We start from the raw sequence: 20,474 nt of genomic DNA on the forward strand, positions 1-20,474 counted from the left end.
TTTTATTAGAGAACTTTTAACCAGAAGGTCATTCAGCTCTTAATCCTACTGTTTTACTTTTTTTATGTTAATCCAAACTAGAACTCTTGGGACATTTAGCTGGAGGAAAGGTTACGATTCATTTGTTTGAATATCGATTAAGAGGCAGCTTAAGCATTAAAAATCTTTTATTTTCTTATTTTCTACGAAGTTTTGTGGATTAAAAAATGGCGATTTCCGGTTTCAGGAAAATAACCTTAAGTGATATTTGGCCAACAATTTCAACACTTCCGAAAGTGGAACTCTATACGTCATTTTATAGCGATGACACATGTTTTTTTTCATTAAAATGTTTGTTAACGTTCAGAAAAGACATTTGAAGAAAAATAACAAGTATCTGATTACTAAATTTGAGATATTATTCACAAAACTACGTGAAACATGCAAATTTATGACTTTTAAAGTGATATTTGGCCAACAATTTCAATACTTTCGAAAGTGGAACTCCATACGTCATTTTGAAATCCAAAATGGTGACTTCCAGTTTCTGTAAATCAGCCCAAAATCAGAAAAAAACAATCCAATATGGGTATTTCCGTTCTGCGCGTTCTCAGAATATTGAAGTAGGGATCTTATGCAAAAAAGGCCCGAAGAAAACCACTGACGAAAACGTTCGGCACCCTACTTGAAGTGATGATATAAGTATAAGATGTGAATTATATTTTTGAAGTGAGTTGAGCTAATGCAGCAATGAAACATAAAAAAATCTATCTTTGAAACCTTTGATCCCGAGCATCGCCGGGAACGTTCAACTAGTTTCACTATAAAATTTGGACCGATACCTTAGTCAAGAGCACCACGATATTATAGAACACTAACATTATAAAATGACATCCTCATAAGGGTGAAACGGGGTTGTGGTCTTTTCCTATACAATTTTGAGGTTAGAGTTTTTTCTACTTTTGTAGTTTGAGCGTAAAAATATCGGCTTCCACTAAATAAGCAGCACTCATATTGCTACTTCAGGCATGCAACAGTTGTGAAAACAATTAATAAAAGTTTCATGTACGTAGTCTTCATAAATCAAGAGAAAATAGATTGCAAAATACGAGTTGATCGCGACCACGTCCCGTTTCACCTTAAACTCACAGAACTGAGCAATGTTTCATTGAAATTAGCAAAGGCTAAATAAAAAAATATCGTTATATTGCTTTGAATTACTAAAATACTACTGCGATACCGTCTAATTCGGAGCGGGTGGTTGATCTATGAAATGCGGTGTCTCTAGCTACATTCAAAACGACGGCTCCGTTGCAAGACTAGGTGTGGGGGTTTCTTTTTTTTTTTTTGTTCTCGCTTATTTTCCGTCGGTCTAGTTCCGCCACTGTTGTTGTGCCAAACACCGACGCCCAGGGAGGCGACTCCACCCAGGACCCTAACTCACGACCCGTTGATTAAAGGACCGGCGCCAAAGGCTTTACTTCCTCATGCGATAAAAGGCGTGATCCCAGAGATTTTTCGCCTCAGAAAATCTCCCGGTGTCGGCTAGGATTGAATCTAGACCAGTTGGGTTGGTTGTGAGTGGATTACGCCACCCCACAACCATCGACACCTATGTCGGCGGTGGGATTCGAACCCAGGCGTCAAGCGTGGTTGGCGGAGACGTTGGGGTTTGGGGGTTTCGTAAACTTCGCCGCAGCCAGAGATATGGCAATGTGCAGCATATACTTTGCACGGAAAAAATTTCGCAAACACACATGCCAACAGCATAATGGTGTAGTCTGCTGTCAGATCGACCTGGTCGGAATTTCTGAGCCGTCATCGATATGCGTTCCTTTCGAGGTCTAAACTTCGACTAAGATCACATCACCGAACTATTGGATATTCGGAGGTTGTTAGCTGACGGATTTGCTGCTGGGTACACTCGGAAAACTAATGAGCAAATTGATGAACCGGTTGGGGACCTGAACGAACCTCGTGGTACTTCCGCAGGAACCACACGCAGTGTTAAAAAGCGGCGGACGAGAAAAACCGAGCCCGTGCTCGCACGATGGTGGCAACGAATCGTTTGACACATCAGATGAGCAAGAGTTATCGAGAGACTAGAGTCTAAGATGTCATCAATGTAAGAATCGCTAGCACTGCGAACGATTTCTTGCATAGGTAGAGGGATGCTTCTTCAGGCACAGCACGAGAACTTTCTACAAAATGGTGAACAGAAACAGGAGCCGCAATGTGCCAATCTCTGTCATATACAACGACAGGGAAGCAAACATGATAACTGATGAGACCTTCGGTGGCAATGCGTTGGAAACAGCCTCTCGAGGTATTGTTGAACAGTGCAGAGGATCGACCCATCGAGGGAAACAGGAAAGAAATAGAGAAGGATGGACAAGCTGTGATTCACCAAGCATGGATGAAGTCAGGGAAGCATGCAAAAGGCAATAAAACATAAAGCAGCTGGAAAAGACGGCCTCTCAATCCTACTTTACAAAGCCAGGAATAAGCAGCTGTTCTGTGAAATTTATCGGCTCATCCTCAAAGTTTGGGCCGAAGACAAACGGAGCGGACTGGTTGAACGGACTCATTTGTCCAGTCTATATAGGGGGCCTCAATTCAGCGTATAAGATTCACTCCTGCTTCTGCTTCATAGAACGTTTTTGGAGAGTACGAAATCCATGACAAGTTTAGAGAGGTAACCTTGCAGACTCATCCTCTGTTTATAGACTTCAAGGCGGCATACGATTCAGTTAAGCGCAACAAGTTATGGCAGGTTTTGCTTGAACACGGTTTCCCAGCCAGTGGACTGGCAAATTGGCATGAATTTCAGAGGGCAATCAGCGAATATTCAGCAATGAGCCCAACAGAGGACGGTGACTCCGTGGTAGATTCCGTTCTCGTTGGATATGTGGTGCGGATGAGGACGCCCGATTGACGGGTGGTAAGGGCGATTGAAGAAAATCGACAAAAGCAAGAGTGATGTGTGGAGACGTATTCTAGATTGGAAAGTGAATCGTTAATGAGCTGTCACCATACAAGTAAAGAAAAATAAGTGAGAAAAATAGTTAAAGAGGTTGTTCATCAAACACGACCGCAAATTTAACGTAGAATCACGGCAGCCTGTCTTATGTCAATGTATATCTCGTAATAGGCTGTATACGGGGAGGACTAGGCGGCGCCGTATAAGTGATAGAATGAATCAATGTGAAAAAGGACGTGAAAGGCACGGACTGCGCTGCACACTGTACGCGAAGTAGGATAAGGAACAGCTTAAGCAGTGGCGCCTATTTTAATCTGTCGAAATACACGGGCCTCAATCTCCAGAATTTTGATCCATATTGACAATTTCAATGATGAGAACGAAAACACTGATTAGCTAGCTGTCTTACGATTTCATAAAATACCGTTAAACAAAAAAAAACTACAAGGTATACATCCCTAGGGTTGTATGGAATGGTGACGTGGGACTAAACACTAATTACTGTAATTACAGACACAATAAACTCGTTTGTTCAGTAATTTACGTATTTTAATTCTCAGCCCTCCCCCTTCATTTTTTCAGAAATATATTTAATGTACTCGAAAAAACTTCATTCACACTGATGATGTTGATGCCTAATGTTGTGCCTGTAGTGTTTTTTTTTGTGCAAAAAAAAAAAACATTTAACAATTACAACGAAGTTGAAGTTTAAAAAGATTCATTTTTGTTTTTTGCTTCACATGTTTGTTTCATTTACCAACAATTACGTTCACTGTATAACGAGGACACCTAATATAAGTATATTATTTTATTTGTTAAGTTAAAAATAAAAAAATATCTAACAATGTTGAAATGTAAAAAAAGATTCTGAATAGATCTTATTAAATGGACAAAAAACCAAAAATCACTCACCGGGACTTACTCTTCTATAAATTAGCTTTTTCAGGAACTTACTCGTTCGATATTATGTCGGTCACAATTATTTAGTGAATACCGAAGATAAAAAATAAATAAAAATAACTTATAACCGATGCAAAAATGTTCAATAATTGTTGAATAAATAACGCTTTTTATGGTAATCATATTCATGAGACAAACTTTCATAACAGCATTGCAGTTTTGATTGCACGCGAAAAGAAGTCGTGCCCGCTGCAATGATAGACGACGAGAAACTAGCGGTGCTCTGCTCCACATATACTCTACATACTGTTGCTTTTACCAGCATGTTTTCTTCCAAGACATCAGTTTCTATTACGCTCTAACGGCAGGTTTAGGAATTGCTCAAGAAAAGGGGTTGTTTCAAGCTTTTCGAAAAACCTTTACCTTCGAGACATCAAATAGTCTAGGTTCGTGGAAGCAAACAGAGATTGACCTATTGGGACGGGGAGACTCTGTCAATTTTTTTTTTGAAGTAGAATACTTCTCTCAGCAAGTTCGGCTACATAGGGATGTGAAATGAAAATCTAAAACCGAAAAAAGTGAAAAATATGTCCAATTTCAAATGCTAATAAATCGGTTAGTATTCGATGGATTTCCTTCGTTCTTGCAGCAATAGATTGGAAAATCTTCTAAGATTTTTCCCAAATGCAGATAATTGTAATTTTATTTTTCAAACTATTGTACTACTGAAAATAGTCAAGCGTTGTCAAAACGAAAACTTCGGCCTCTGATTGGTCGTTATATGATTGCTTCCCAAGCACGGTCGACAGAATCATAAACCTTGCCATTTGAAATGTGCTATTTGGCTTATATAAGAGCCTGTTTCACTCGAAGCCGCTCATTATTTTCTAGACTGCAACATAAGCAGTCCTACGCCTGCCTTAGCAGCAGCAATGGATATAGCAGCAGTGGCAGTGCAGCGGATAACGGCCACAGCTGTGGTATGGCAACGGATAGCGGAGCGCGTCTCAGCATCGATAGCAGGACCAAGTGATGCAGGGCAGCGGATACCAATGGCAACGGAAGCGTCCACTACTGTGGCAACGGGAATAGCGCAGCGGTTGACGTTGGTCTCAGCATCAGTATGAGCAGGGCCAGCTGATGCAGTGGGGCATTTTAGTGAAATGCTGTCTCTGAGCGATAGCAGGCACACTAGCAAATGCATCCAATGAAAAGAACGTTCTGGAAAGCTTTTCAGTGTTTATTTTCCCCAAGGAATACTTTATTTGCACTGCCAGTGATAACGCAAAGATGTGATCGGCATCTTATCAAACATTGAATTAAACAACAAATTGTTTTTTTCAGGATGAAATAAAAACCTAATTGAAGAGGTAATATTTTCTCTTAAATCAATTTACACTTTCAAGAAATTTGGAACATATATATTTGGCTTCATTTCCGTGTCTCAGAACGTACTGAACGTACTTTGCGCTTGGGGTGTAAAACATTCATATGGCTCCCGCTTGCGGTGTCTGATCAACAAAATCAGCTTCAGCTTTTTGCTTGAAGTAAGGGGTGAGTTACCCCTTTAAAAAAAAGAGCGATAGATCACTCACTCACATTGGAGAACCAGCACTTTAGATCGTGAGCGGATTGCCCACCTCTCGTTGCAGCGGGTTTAGCATCGATAGCAGCAGATGCAGTGAGGCGCTTTAGTAAAATGCAACCTCTGTGCGATAGCGGGCACTAGTAAATGCATTCAATGAAAAGTTGACTCATTTAGACAACACATGAGCCGTCTAGTTTTGAGTGTTAAATCAGCTTTTCACTGTTTATTTTATCACAAAGAATACTTTATTCGCACTGTCAGTGATAACGTCAAAATGTGATCGATATCTTATCCGATATTGAATTGAACAACAAATTAAAAAATGACTGACACGCAAGCAGCCGGGTTTTCTTGTAAAAGTATTCTACTTCATCCTTGCGGTCGTGGCTTTGCACACAACCCTCCTGTGATTTTTTGAATATTGATACAGAGAATATTACAGGGAATGGTTGGTGTCTATTCATGTTGTCTTTGCTGGAATACTCGCATGTAATTGGTTCATTGTTCGCATAAATTTGTCCTTGACACTTTTTATCGATTTTCACCGCTTTGCAATGAAAAAATAATGATAACTAGCATATTACAAAATTGTTCAATATTTTATCTATCCAACAACATATTGGTTAGTGTTATCCATCATGCGGTCATGCTGTTATTATCGTTTGAAATCTGACGCAACATTTGCCAGTTTCATTTACAATTTTACAGAATGCATAGCAGTATAGAAAACAAAGACGTAGTCCCACGTCAAAATCTTTCAAAAACTATCAAATAAATAAAATTGCCGCTATTCAGGTGCTTGTTGGGTGCTGAAGACAATCCCCTTCAAAACAGATGCAAACTTCATAAAAGGTTCAGGGTGATTGAAATAGTGTCCCTCGATGGGAAGCTTTAATTGATTGTTGTTAAAGTTTGCTAAATCGGTTTTAGAATCTGAAAACAAGTGCTGACAGAGAAATAGATAAAGAACAAATTGAGATACTTATATTCCATCTTACAGATTTTGAGTATTTCGTCTCACTACACAGGCGGCTCCTAAAGCTGCTTAAAATATGTGCCCTATCCTACATTAGTTTTTCGTTAACTGTGTAGCCGTCAACAAGCATAGGACAGGTGGCAAAACAGCCAAATTCAGACTTTCGTGCACTTAAAGAAATCGACACGACACTATAAAGCAGAGTAGGCAGTGTTACTTTGCCCTCGTATCCAAGTGAGTTTTAAAACATGCTTGCACTTTTATTTTCGGTTTGCACGTAAACCCTACTAACAGTGCATTACACTTGAGTTGGATTTGAGTTTTAATCTTGCATAACAACTGCATAAAAATCGAAATGCGATGAAATTCGCGCCGCGTCTGCTGCAACAGTTTGTTGCATTGTCCTTTGAAAGCATAAATTCGATCTAAAAACAAAACTCATCGCGTTACATCAGCGCCTGCATCGCTGGATACATCGTGCACTGCATGCATTGCACGCATTTAAACTCAATCGATCAGAGTGTGCGGTGCAAAAAAACTCTAACTATCGAGAGGAAGCAGATTCAAGTTGGATTCAAATCTGGAAAAGTGTTACTCAGTTCAACTTTGCACGAGTTCATGCCATAACTGCTATAAAGCGTTTTGCACTTGATTTCGCCCTACTGGTCAAAACATATAGAATTCATAGTTAAACAGTCGTTTAAAAGAGGATCGCGTCTCGGTTAAAAATTTTTCCCTGAATATTTTTCACTTTTCCCTGATATTCCCTAATTTCCCTGAGCGAAAAATAAATTCCCTGATTTTCCAGGTTTTCAATACTCTGAACTATTATAACAACACAAATGGCACTTCTTACCGCCCGAAATCGTTTATCGGCATAAAACAACTACTTCAATTGAATAATTTTGAGACGCTAACGACACCGGATTTTTTTTAATTTATGGTCATTGCCGATTGCCATTTGCCGATGACATGGGATGATTCTACGTCTCTCGTTATTCCCTGTTCCGCACACACTGCATGCAAGTAAGAGAACAAGACGTAACGATCATAATACACGCTACCGGCCAAACGACTGAAGGTAAACGCGAGGCGATAGATCCGGGCAAAATTGTTAACATGTCAGAACATGTCCAGCAATGCAGTGCTCCGGTTGGTCCCTCTGCTGTGAAACGCTGCAATCGAATAAGTCGTCTGCTCAGCCTTGCTGCGCTAAAATCAGCTGCTGCACTGCCACTTGCTGCTGGTCCAGTAAATCATCCTCTTGCTACAGTGATCAGATAACAATGAAGACTAAATTTGGGCATTCGCATACTTTTATACATGACTACTGAGAGTTAAACTTACAGTAGGCCTGTCTTTGTGGATAAGAGCGAGTAAAGAAATAACAATAACTAATCGGTTATAGAGTCAACTCGTTTACATTAGCGTCGGTTGGAGGCATAGCTGATTTTCCAACAGATTGCTGTAGGAAACCATAGGAAATTGACTGAATTTTAAGCATTCGAAAGGGAACGATGTTTTCGGTTTTTGAATATGTGCTGGATTCTTTTTTTACCCTTTTTACACGATTGATGCGTGCGCGCAAAAAAAGAATCGTGTATAAAAATCGCGTAATTTGGAACAAATCGTGTAAAAACAGATCGTGTCGTTTTGACAAAATCTTTCGCTTTAAACATAGCGTCTTAGCTCATTTTTTGGACGAATTTTCAAGTAGTTCGTTTCTACCAAGGAAAAATAATTACCACATCAAAAATTTTAGAAAATCACTATAAAAAGTGGTATGCTTCTTTTTAAGTGGTATTCTTAAGAAAACTAAACAACATTTCGTTTAAATAGGCAAATAGAAGTATAGTGTCTCTAATAAAAGTGGTTTCTTATAAAATGTCCGGAAACTTTTCTCAGCAAAGTGGATTTTGATAGGCAAAAATGAGGAAAAAAAACTCATTTCTTTCTTTAAGGTAGATTAATCACAAAATTCCAACTTCTACCAAATGGAAAATAATTTATAGAACAATTTTACAGAAGGCACAACGAATTCAAAATCATTATTTTAGTTTAGTGTAAATAAGCGCATTATTCTAGTAAAAATCGTCAACAATCAAAACAATATGTGAGATAAAAATAAACTTTCTTAGAAGAAAATCTCTATAAAAAGGAAAATAAAAGAATAGGGAAAATCCTCAAAAATCTATTTAAATAGATAGAAGTATGGTATCTTCCACAAAGTTTTTAAAATTTTTTCTCTAACTTTGTTGAACAAAGTGGATTTTTATATGCTAAAAAGAGAAAAGTAAACTCTTTTCTCACTGTTGTGTAGATGAATCATGTAATTGCAATTTCTATAGTATGGAGAATTATTAAAAGAATAACTTTGCTAAGAGAAATTACGGCTTTAAAATCAATGCCTTCGGGTCAAAATAGTTTCGATCACGTTTTTGCAGCTTTGGAAACAGTGTGCGTAGGCTTAATATGGAATATTTTAGAACTGGCTTCTTAAATGACTCACATCTCGTTTTAAACTAGATGTAAATTGTTTTAATGATTAATCGGTATCTCAATCTTGATTTTTATTAGGTTGGTTCATTTACTTTTTACTAAAATTTGATTTTAAGTGGTTGAGTAAAAAAATACTCACATTTATTTGCCTCTTAGACATCTTATACTTGATGCATCACAAAGATGGGTCAATTAGTTTCCGTAAGGGTGGTGGCAACTACGGAAACCACGAAACCATGATATTTGAAGGATAAGAGACACTTAGCCTCTTAACCTTCTGTTACACGCGCTGTTATATTTTGTACAAAAGTCTTTGTAATTTCCCATTCAAAAAAATATATAGTGTTATACGAACGAGTTATTTCTCAAACTTACAAGTAACAAACTTCATAACAATTTGATATATGGTTCAATAGTTACGGAAAGAAAAGAAATTCAAAGACTATTTGAAACTATACCTGCTTTGCTTTGATCAAAATATGTGGCCTCAACATAACTTGAATTTGGTATTGTACTATTTGAACGTTCCGGTATTGGTCGTGATTAAAGTGTTCGAAATTAGGAATCATTTTTTATTTCGCTGTTTCTTTAGCATTAACATTTCGACAAATTTTACATTTTATACTTCAATCATTACTTTAGAAATAACATCAATTTTTTAGACCCCAAGAGTGAATATACCTTTATTGGATTGAGGTGTCCGTGTAAATCTTTTTTAACAAATAATAAGTTCGAATGAGAAAAGCTGGATCCCACCGCTAGGTGGATAATTTGGGTTTTTTCCATACAGTCATTACCACCCTAATGTATAGTCGCAGTTTTCAGTTTATTTAACTGATATATAGGGTATCGAACGTCTTCGTCAGTGGTTTTCTTCGGCAGGTTTTTGCATAAGATTGCTGCAGAAAAACTGCCAAAGAAAACCGTTTGGTCTTTTTGGATCATATCCTTCAAGGTTCAGCTCAGAGGAAGCCAAATAAAAATGTTAGTGAATCTAAATTCGCTGAAATGAAATAATCTTTTTTGATAAGAAATTTTCATTTGGTAACCATCAGTTACATACAGGAGGGTTCAGAGGGATCGAGAATCAGAAGATTTTATCTACCATCAGTATCGTCAAAAACGAATCGTTCAACCTAAAGTTGAAATTAAAATTGTCCACCTAACCAGACTGGAAATTTTTCAATTTTAAGCTACAACACTTTACTAAGATTCTGTGGGATTTGTAACATTTCAAATTCACTGACTGAAACAGGAAAGTGTCATCGTAGACATTTGCATTCATTAGATGAAGAATACAATGTTTCAGAAGTAAAGAATCTTTAAACCTTCTGTTTCTGGTTAGCTGATTTATGTGCTATGAAAAATCCCATACTCACTTCACATCCAACATGGCGTCCTGCAATTTCTCGTTCTCCCTGGCGGCCGCATGCGAACTCTTCTTGCCCTTAACCTCGGTGGCCCTCCACTCGGCCAAGATGCGTGCCGATTTGTCCACATTGTTCTCGATAGCTTTGCGCGCCTTGTGCTGACTGTCCAGGACCGCTTTAAGCGGTTTTACCAACTCATCCGCCAGCGAGTTGGAAAACGTGCGGTGAACCTCGCCCCGGCTTTCGATCTCCGTTGATACCGCGCGCCACGAGTCGGCAATCGTGCCCGGCAGATCGCGACACGCCTTGTTCAGTTTGTTGGCGATCTTGGACAACGATTTCGCGTAGATCTGCTCGGTTTCCATGCGCTCCTGCAGGATCGCAATGAGATCCTTGCCAAAGTCGCCGCCCTGCTTGACGAACCGGCGGATCTCTTCGAAGCCATTCTGGCCCTGCGAATGAGAAAGAAAAAAAAAACGAAATGAGTGAATTTGTCTAAACAGAAAAACTTACTCGCACTACACGAAGGTATCATTTTTATTTTATCTTTTTCTAAACCTTCGCTTGTAGTCAAGCTCAAGTTCAATAGCATGGAGGAAGGCAGTCAGTTGTAGCGAAAACAATTGCGACTGTAGGATGATGTCTTGGGTCATGTTTCCGTAGGTGTGACTTGAACCAGATATAATACTTAAGTGCTCATGAGTCACAACAACAGTTTACATATGCTTGTTATCAGGGCAACGGATGGAAAACCACACCTAGTGGAAACTAAAATTTCATTCGAAATACGAAGTCCCTAAATAGTGTTCGACATCGGACCGGGTAAGGTTCCGGTCTGGTCCGGTCCGAAGTCCGATCGGACCGGAACCTTCAAAGTCCGATTTTTTTTCGGACCGGACCGGAACGCAGCCATCCGGACTTCGGAACGGACCGGGTAATGCTTTCCGGACCCCGGACATTTTCGGTGAAAAAAAAAAATTATTTAATTTAGGTCATAGAACGCAGGAAGTTTTTCATCCTTTTTGATTTTCTTCGCTGCTTTTATTAAAAGTCAACCCATATAGCCTTGCTCGCCTTTTTAATAGATGCTTTAATTGATCACATGGGTCTTATTAAATTAGAAAGACATTGATTGTTACATTTTTTCTGCTATTTCAATTTTACTCCTGCTATCACTTCGAAACTACTGAACAACTGATAGACTCGCACAACTTGTTCTGAGCTTGTGTCTAATTCAAGGTGGTCAGCGAAACGGAAAGAAGTAGCAGCGGCGTCTGCTTGTTTGTATCGGGATAAGGGATTGTGCGAAATGTGGCAATACCATTCGCATTAGCGATGATCCTGTTATTTGCGTTGGTAAATGCAAGTCTCAATTCCATAGAGTTTGCACACCACTGACAAAAATAGCAGCGAAAGTCGTAAATGATAATGATAATATTGTGTTTAAATGTGTATCATGTCTATCAGCCCAAGATGACGGCGGAAACATTGATGCTTTGAGTGGTGAGCTGACCAAGATTATGGGTGTATTGTCATCTATGTCTCAGTCGCTTACCGATAACCAAAGCAAAATTGAATCAAAGATAAACACGGCAATTTCAAGTGGTATCGAGATGATTTTGAAATCGGTCAGTGACTCTCTGCGTGAGAGTATGGTATGCATTGAAACCAGTGTTGCCAGTAAGCTGAATGATTTCAAAAAATATCTTGAAATTAAAGATCGGGAAAATAATGCAGCCTCAATGAACAGAAAAAGAGCACGTAATGAGAGAACGGTTCACTCTAAATCGGACTCAAATCCCAGTAAGAAAATGTTTTTAGCACGCGATGAAATGATTGTGGACGATTCGAGACGCGATGACGAGGTTTTTTGTTGCAATAAACAAACCTACGCGAACGTTTTAGCGGGGTCAACTGGGGCCGTTTTTAAAAAAAATCAAAGAAAAGAGAACCGTAAGGCTCGGCCGGTCATTGTGATCAAACCAGTCGAGTCTTCTCAATCTAGTGAAAACACTAGATTATTTTTGAAAGAAAAATTGGATCCAAAAATACACAAAATTAGTAATTTTAGGAACGGAAAGAATGGCTCGATTATTGCTGAGTATGCAACAGGGGATAATGTTGAGGTTGTGAAAAAAGATATAGAGAGCAATCTAGGTGAAAAGTATAGTGCTGTTATTCCCACAATTCCGAAACTAAAGTTGAAAATTGTGGGAATGAGTGATCGGTATTCCTCTGAAGACTTCATTGACCTGTTGAAAAGTCAAAATGACATCAACGTCAATGAAGTAAAAGTTATTGCGGAGTACGAAAATACTCGCTTCAAATATAATAAATATAATGTAATTGTTGAAGTTGACAAGGATACTTATAACGCCTTGATGAGTGCTGGAAAAGTAAGCATTGGGTGGGATAAGTGTCCTGTACAAGAGGCCATTAATGTTTTGCGTTGTTTTAAATGTGGAGAATTTGGCCATAAAAGCACGGAGTGTGTTAATCCTGAAACATGTTCCAAATGTAGCGGGCAACACAAGACATCTGATTGCTCTTCAACTGAATTTAACTGCGTGAATTGTTTAAAGTCAAATAAAGAATTGAACATGAATTTGGACGTTAAACATCCAGCTTCTAGTTCACAGTGTCCGGTTTATCGGAGACTGTTCGAAAAAAGAAAAAGCAACATGTTTTTTAGTAAATAGCAGCTAAAAGAATCGCAATGTGAGAGGAAGTTAGAAATATTATATCTGAATATTGCTGGTTTATCTACAAATTATGTTGCTTTGCGGCATCTTGTGGAAACAAAACGTCCAATGTTAGTATTTATAACCGAAACTCATATAGTAGATGCTGATGCATTTGATCAGTATAGTTTTCCGGGATACAAAGTTGCTTTTTGCCTTTCGCATTCCAGACATACTGGTGGGGTTGCTATTTACGCCCAGGAATCAGTAACATTCAACATTCTATCAAACGAATCTGTTGAAAACAATTGGTTCCTTGGAATTTCAGTTGAAGGAGGCATGACGATTGGAAACTTCGGACTTTTATATCACTCCTCTAGTTCAAGTAACCAGCGTTTTTTAGAAATATTAGACAACTGGTGGGATAACTTCGTTGATTTAAACAAATTAAATGTCATTGCTGGTGATTTCAATATTGATTGGTTAAATGATCCAAATTCGAATCAATTGAAGCAGTTAGCTAACTTTTACAATTTAACACAAACGGTTTTAGAATTTACGAGAATTTCCAGACATTCGCGTACATTAATTGATGCACGTGCAACGTTCATTCTGTTACAGAGGCCGATTGTAAAATTTCAGACCATGAGACAATTTGTGTTTTGATAAAGAATGATCGAAACCGTGATGAAAAGGTAAAAATTAAGTGCTGGAATAGATATTCAAAGCAGGCATTGTCTCAGCTTGTTTTGAGAAGCTTGGATTTTCTCCCAATAACTGGTGATTTGAATAATAAAGCAGCTGTTCTCACCAATACGCTGAAAGAGTCTACCAGTAGTCTAGTTTTTGAAAATTACATTGAATCGGATAAATCGAACAGCTGGTACTCTTTGGATCTTTTACGTTTAAAACGTAAAAGAGATAAAAAGTACAAACAATTTTGCCGAAGTAACGATAACAATGATTGGAATAGGTACACTTTCGCGCGTAATTTATATTCACGCGCCTTAAAAAAGGCCCGTTGTGAATATATACAGAGGAAGATCGATCAACATCAAAATAACAGCAAAGAGTTATGGAAAATATTAAAAACATTAATGAAAAATAAAAATCGTTTTCCGCAATCCATAACATTTGACGGTTTGAGAGAACAATCAGCGCGAGTAATAGCAGAGAAATTCAACAATTATTTCGTTGATAGTGTTCAATCGATCAATCAAAGCATTGATTTGGTCAATCAACCGGACGAGATAATACAGCCGATCAATAATAACTGTAGCTTTGATGGTTTTCATCCTATTACTTTTGCAGAGTTGAAAGATATTTGTTTTTCTTTGGAAAAATCGGCTGGTATCGACAATGTCAACGCAAAAGTAATACAAGATTGCTTTTATGTTATTGGACACGACCTGCTGGACCTTGTTAATGAATCATTACAAACGGGGCACATGCCTGAAGTTTGGAAGGAATCTCTTGTGGTTCCTATCCCCAAGATTACTGGGACGAATAAAGCCGAAGAGTTCCGTCCCATTAACATGTTGCACACATTAGAGAAAATATTAGAACTTGTTGTAAAAAGCCAGCTGATGAATTATTTAAATAGTAATAACTTGCTAATCCCAGAGCAATCAGGTTATCGAGAGGGTCACTCTTGTGAGTCTGCTTTGAATCTGGTGTTAGCAAAATGGAAAGAAAAAATCGAGGCTAAAGAAACTATTTTTGCGGTGTTTTTGGATCTAAAACGCGCTTTTGAAACAATTTCTAGGTCCTTATTGTTACAAACATTGGAGCGCTTTGGTATCGTAGGGACAGCATACAAATGGTTTGAAAGCTATTTGTGTGCTAGAACTCAGAAGACTCGTTTTAACGATTTTGATTCGGATTCCATTGCTAATACGCGCGGTGTACCGCAAGGAAGTGTTCTAGGGCCCATTTTATTCATTATTTACATTAATGACATGAAGCTAGTTTTACGGTTCTGTGATATTAATTTATTCGCTGATGACACTGTTCTGTTCATTGCAGCGAAGCATCCGCTTGATGTTGTAGCACTTCTAAACCAAGATTTACATTATCTAGCGAATTGGTTAAAATTTAAGCAACTAAAGTTAAACATTAGTAAGACAAAGTACTTGATTTGAGTTGGCTCCAGACTAGACGTAAATATTGAAATTGATGGTGAGACGATTGATCGTGTAAATGAAATAAAGTATCTTGGAGTAATTATTGATGACAGATTAACTTTTAAGTCTCACATTGATAATGTCATCAAAAAAATGGCCAGAAAATACGGTGTCTTGTGCCGGTTAAAGGATGAATTGACTATTAGAAGTAAAATTCAGTTGTACAAGTCAATTATTTCACCACATATAGATTTCTGCTCATCCATTTTATTCCTGGCAAACAATACGCAAATATTGAGATTGCAACGTTTACAAAATAGAATTATGCGATTAATATTAAAATGTAATAGATACACTTCCTCGAGTTTTATGCTGGACGCATTGCGATGGCTTTCTGTGAAGCAAAGAGTATATTTTTTGACAATGGTGTTTCTATATAAAATTTTTTATAAAATGTTGCCTCGATATTTGTGTGACCGGATTGATAGAGGAAGAGATTTGCACAGGTACAACACTAGAAACGCGGAAGATGCCAGAACACCAAATTTTCTTTTTGAAAGATCACAGAACTCTTTGTTGTACAAAGGAATCAACTTTTTCAATTCGATGCCCAGGCAAGTAAAACGTGCAGCAACAATGGCAGAGTTAAAACGGCTTTGTATTTCACACATAAAGTCTGTTTTGTAGACAGCATAGATTTTTTGTAAATTTATAAAGAAGATTGTAAAATTGAAATATTTTTTTTTAAATTTATTTGGTACATTAAGTCATATGTTCATTGATGATGATGGATTTTTTGTTTGAATATAGTTATATAATATTAAATAGTAGAGTAAAAAAAAAAAAAGAGTCGGCTACACATGTTTGAGTCACGCGCGCGGAGACTGACATAGACAATCTTGATATGAGTACATCAGGTTTAAACCCCTGAAATGGAAACAAAAAGCATATCGGGTTGACAAATTGCTTTTTGGCTTGTAATATTTTCTAAATTATTTCACTTTCTTTTTAACAATTCATCTGTTTTCACAATTTAAAATAGGGTTTGGAGCGAAAACTGAAAAGGCTTGAGTTTGCCTGTGATCTGTAGAGCTCGTTATCGAGAACTATAGTATCATTGGATCTCTCTCGTAGTTCTAGATCGTTATCTAGAACCAATTCTGATTAGTGCACGCTCTTAAACATTAGGTTCAATTCCTAATCAAGTCCAGATAATTTTCGGGTTGGAAACGTTCTGGATGAGCCTTGGATTGGAAATCCGTCAAATTTTTTTTTTTTTTTAATTGTTGGTATTCATTTGAAGGGTTACTATGTCTGAAATTAATAACCAGTCCGTTATTTGTTTGCCAACTGGTTACATTGCATGTTTTTAAAAATATCTCATATAGATAAATCGTCCAGCTCAAACCGATGTAGGGGTATGAGGTGGGACCACCATCATCATCATCTCGGCTAAGAGAGACGACCGTTAGAGTCAATAGGATCCTAGCGCAAGTCCGCAATTGTTCTGTACAATAACAGTTGGCTGCGATTGTTTTTCTCTAATTTGTCTCCCTTCTCATTCGCACTGATTAAAGCTTCAACAGTAAGTGGCGATCAAACATCAAAACAACCACCACTTTACAGGATTAACGTCTAATGTCATTTATGGCTGAGTTTGTTTCAAAGTTATGTACCGAATTCTTCACAATTGATGTGAAAATACTCTTTAAAAAGAAACAAGATTTGAATCTTGGGTTACAAGTCGCCAACAAAAACCTACAAAGCCAGGGAAGGTAAAAACTTCAAATCACTAAAAAATATTTTGAAGGCCAGAGAAGTCAAGAATGATTCCAATAAAATTTTATATGTTAAAAATTTTTATATTATAGGTAAAAACTAAACCATGATAAAAAAATATTTTTAACCTGAAACAAGTAATGCCTCCACCAACCACGCTGGATCTGGGTTCGAATCCCAACGCCATAGGTGTTGATGGTTGTGTGGTGACGTTATTCACTCACAATCAGCCAAAACTGATCTAGATTCAATCCTCCGGAGATTTTCAGAGGCGAAAAATCTCTGGGTTCTTCTATCGCATGGGAAAGTGAAGCCGTTGGCACCGGTCCGTTAATCAACGGATCGTTAATTAAGATTCTAGTTGAAGTCGCTTCCCCGGGTGTCGGTGATTGACATAATAGTGGCAGAAATAGACCATCAGAAATTAAGCAAAAATAAAAAAATACTAACCAAACCCATTCCCGGCGTATGATGCCATACGGCATTACCTGACATTCAAACTTTGATTTGAGTTCAACATTTATACTTGAAAATTTACACGAGGAAACTATTCAGCATCGTTAGAGAATAGATTGATGCTTAATATGCATTACAGTTTATGTTAATTATGCATAAAGTTGATTAGTAATAAGAGTTTAAAGTTCATTGTTTGAGGTAAAAACTGATTTTTCTCCACCGGTAATCGGTTAAGCTTAAATCCGCTTGAGAAAATGTCTTGAGGTCAGAAATTTCAGAAATTGATTTTAAAGAGTTTGCGTTTCAAAAACCAGATGCAACGAAAATAATTTAAAACTCAATTCAAAGTTTATTGAATAGTATTCTAGAGGCTTAAAATGCAGAGCCTGTCTTTTTTTCTCAAAATGCTTGCATACTCCCCTAAAATCAGAAAGACATATTTTTCAAATAAAAAAGGCAAAACTATAAGGGCCATTGCGGAAATCATTCGCCTAAAAAAAACCTGGAACAAAACCACGTAAGGATAACAATGGTATCAAATTAGTTCTTTCCATATTATCAAGACAATTATTGAGCCTCAAGAGATCCTTAAGATAACGGAAAAAATATTTTGAACGACAGAAATACACACAGTTGTTCATAATTCAGCTCACAATTGCCATGAAACGTTTACAGAGACTATAAAAAGATAAAAGATATGTTCAAATGTTTCTAAAGTTCTCGATAAAAGTCAGCAATCAGATTTTAATTTAAAGCCAGAAATGCACCATAAATATGAAACGAATTCAATGATATTATAAAAGTAATAAATTCAATTTTTTTAAATAGATTTTTGTTGAAAATTCTGAAATCTAGAACGCGGAATCAGAAAACACAAACCAATCTTCTTATTTAGTTCAAAAAGGCAAAAATTGTCGAAATATATATTTTTGTCGAAAATTCTGAAATTTAGAACGCGGATTCAGAAAAAAACAAAACAATCTTCTTATTTAGTTCAAAAAGGCAAAAATTATTTCTAAGTAGCAATAAAATTGTATTGTAGCCTGAAAGAAACTAATAATATCAATTTAAAATCAATTTCAAAACTGAAGTGTGTGAACACTAGGAAAAGGTAATTATAAGGTTGAAAATGCAAAAAAATATTCTTTATATTTATATTTATTCTTAAACAAATTTAATATTGCCAGAATCGGCTATCATTGCAGATTCAGGCAAGGCGAAAAACTATCTCGATTCGGGGTCGAAAAAATATGTTCTAATTATTTCAAAAATTCTGAAAAATAACTAGAATGTTTCCTCTCATCAACTAGAAATGACTATGAACAAGTTATCAGGAAACAAGAAAAAAATTAAAAAAAAAATTAAAATCAATTTAATAAAAAAATTTAAAGTCAATTCAATTTAAAATTAGGTTTTGAGACAATGAACTCAGAATTAGGAATTTAGCTAAAAAAATTACTAAATTTTAGTCTGACGAGAAATCAGAAGAAGAAACTCTAGAAAAGATTCCAAATCGAATTTAAAAAAATCACAGGAGGGTTGTGTGCAAAGCCACGACCGCAAGGTTGAAGTAGAACACTTTTGAACAGCTCTACTTACGGCTGTACATTAACCTACGGCCGGGCGAATCGGTTCGCGCCGCTTTTCGCGTTTAGCCTGGCAGAGGCCTAATGCGGCCACAGGGCAAGTGATTTATTTAATTTGAAGGCAGCCACAGGCGCAACCCGCTGCTATCATCTGTTACTGCTGACTCAGTGCTGAGTGCTGATATCTGCTGATATCTGCTGCTACTGCTGTCAACGTTGTGGACGGTCCATCCAGCTCACCTTCCGACTAATGAATGTAGCTAGTTTATAGCCGAAGGGTGCTACGAAATAGGCCATGCCTTTCTTTTCAGTTGCACCATTTTCTAATGTTCTTCAGACGAATTATTCCACAATTCGCATTTGATCCAGCGAATAAACACCGATGGTGCTCTCACACACGCAACGATTTTACCCCTAACCGTATTGCGGCTTGTAACATCAAGCGATTCCGTTCGCTCACTGTTGCGTGTTGCATCATGTTGCAACTTGTCAGCTGGAAGACGACGAAATTCTGTTCATGCTGATTGATTGAATCGACTTCATATTAGCTCTGCATAGTCGAACTAACTGCTTTTGTGAATGCGTTCTAACAGGGCAGTTTGTTATTCAAAGTCGGTTATGCTGATCGCAGCCTTTGCGCTGCCCCTACAGTGGGGGGGTTTACTAAATAAAGTAAAAATTAGACAACTACAACAGAATTTGATTGCATCCCGCACAGAATGTCTGCTTGTGTTGATGCCAGAAAATTATTAACCTTCAATTATTTGTTTATTTGCCTTGAAAAAGGCATTTTGCGGTTCAAAATCGGTTGCTGATCGCAACCTTTGAGCTGCTCTAACAGTGGGGGAATTAAGATACACGGACAACATGCACTGTGGAAGCTATTTCAAATTCAGTAAATTAGACGGATGCGACCGATTTAAATTGCTAGGATCCAACACAGAATGCTTGCTTCCGTTGTCAAAAATTAACTTTCAATGACTTGTTTATTTGCCTTGAAAAAGGCATTTTGATTTTCAAAATTGGATTTGCTGATGGCAACCTTTATGTTGCCTCAGTAGTGGGGCAATAACGGCAGTCTGACGACACACGCTGAGAAGCGAGAAGAACCGCGAGGCTCCTGAGATATGGGTGCTTATTACGGGAGTCACTTCACGGTGAAATATATTTCATTCTCACGCTCACTTCACTTTTTTAGACCTATTCCCGATTCCACCTCAAGTGAGGTGACAAAAATCACCTCCGTGGAGTGAGAATGACTATGAAGTAGAATTGAGAATAGGACAAGAGAAATGAGATTGTTTCCCAGCTCAAAAATCTCTAAGTCCCAGATTGTAGTTTCTTCCGTTTTTTTCAGATAACACCAGATCTTGACGTGTTCTGCATTTCTAAAACATTCGGCATAAAAAAAATGTTTATTTCGGTATCGAAAATTTCCTGAACTAGTTTCCATTTTTTTCATCGGGCAAAAAAATGAAAATTTGACCGCTTTAAGGCACGGATAAAATTCTGATCCGCTTCGTTACTGAAGAATAAATCCAATATTTACCATCAGAT

The 20,474-nt window shown here is 37.5% G+C and overlaps 1 protein-coding gene across 6 annotated transcripts in view; it reads right to left on the reverse strand.

The window, feature by feature from the left end:
* LOC129720926 (uncharacterized) overlaps positions 1-20,474 on the reverse strand; it is an 85,796-nt gene that overhangs the window by 5,448 nt on the left and 59,874 nt on the right. For all 6 annotated transcript variants that reach the window (XM_055672834.1, XM_055672837.1, XM_055672835.1 and 3 more), the window contains exon 3: positions 10,302-10,744. In XM_055672834.1, coding sequence (XP_055528809.1) covers positions 10,302-10,744 — 443 coding nt within the window. The remainder of the gene's footprint in view (positions 1-10,301; positions 10,745-20,474) is intronic.

Source organism: Wyeomyia smithii, chromosome 2, assembly GCF_029784165.1.
Source record: "Wyeomyia smithii strain HCP4-BCI-WySm-NY-G18 chromosome 2, ASM2978416v1, whole genome shotgun sequence".
Lineage (NCBI taxonomy): Eukaryota > Metazoa > Arthropoda > Insecta > Diptera > Culicidae > Wyeomyia > Wyeomyia smithii.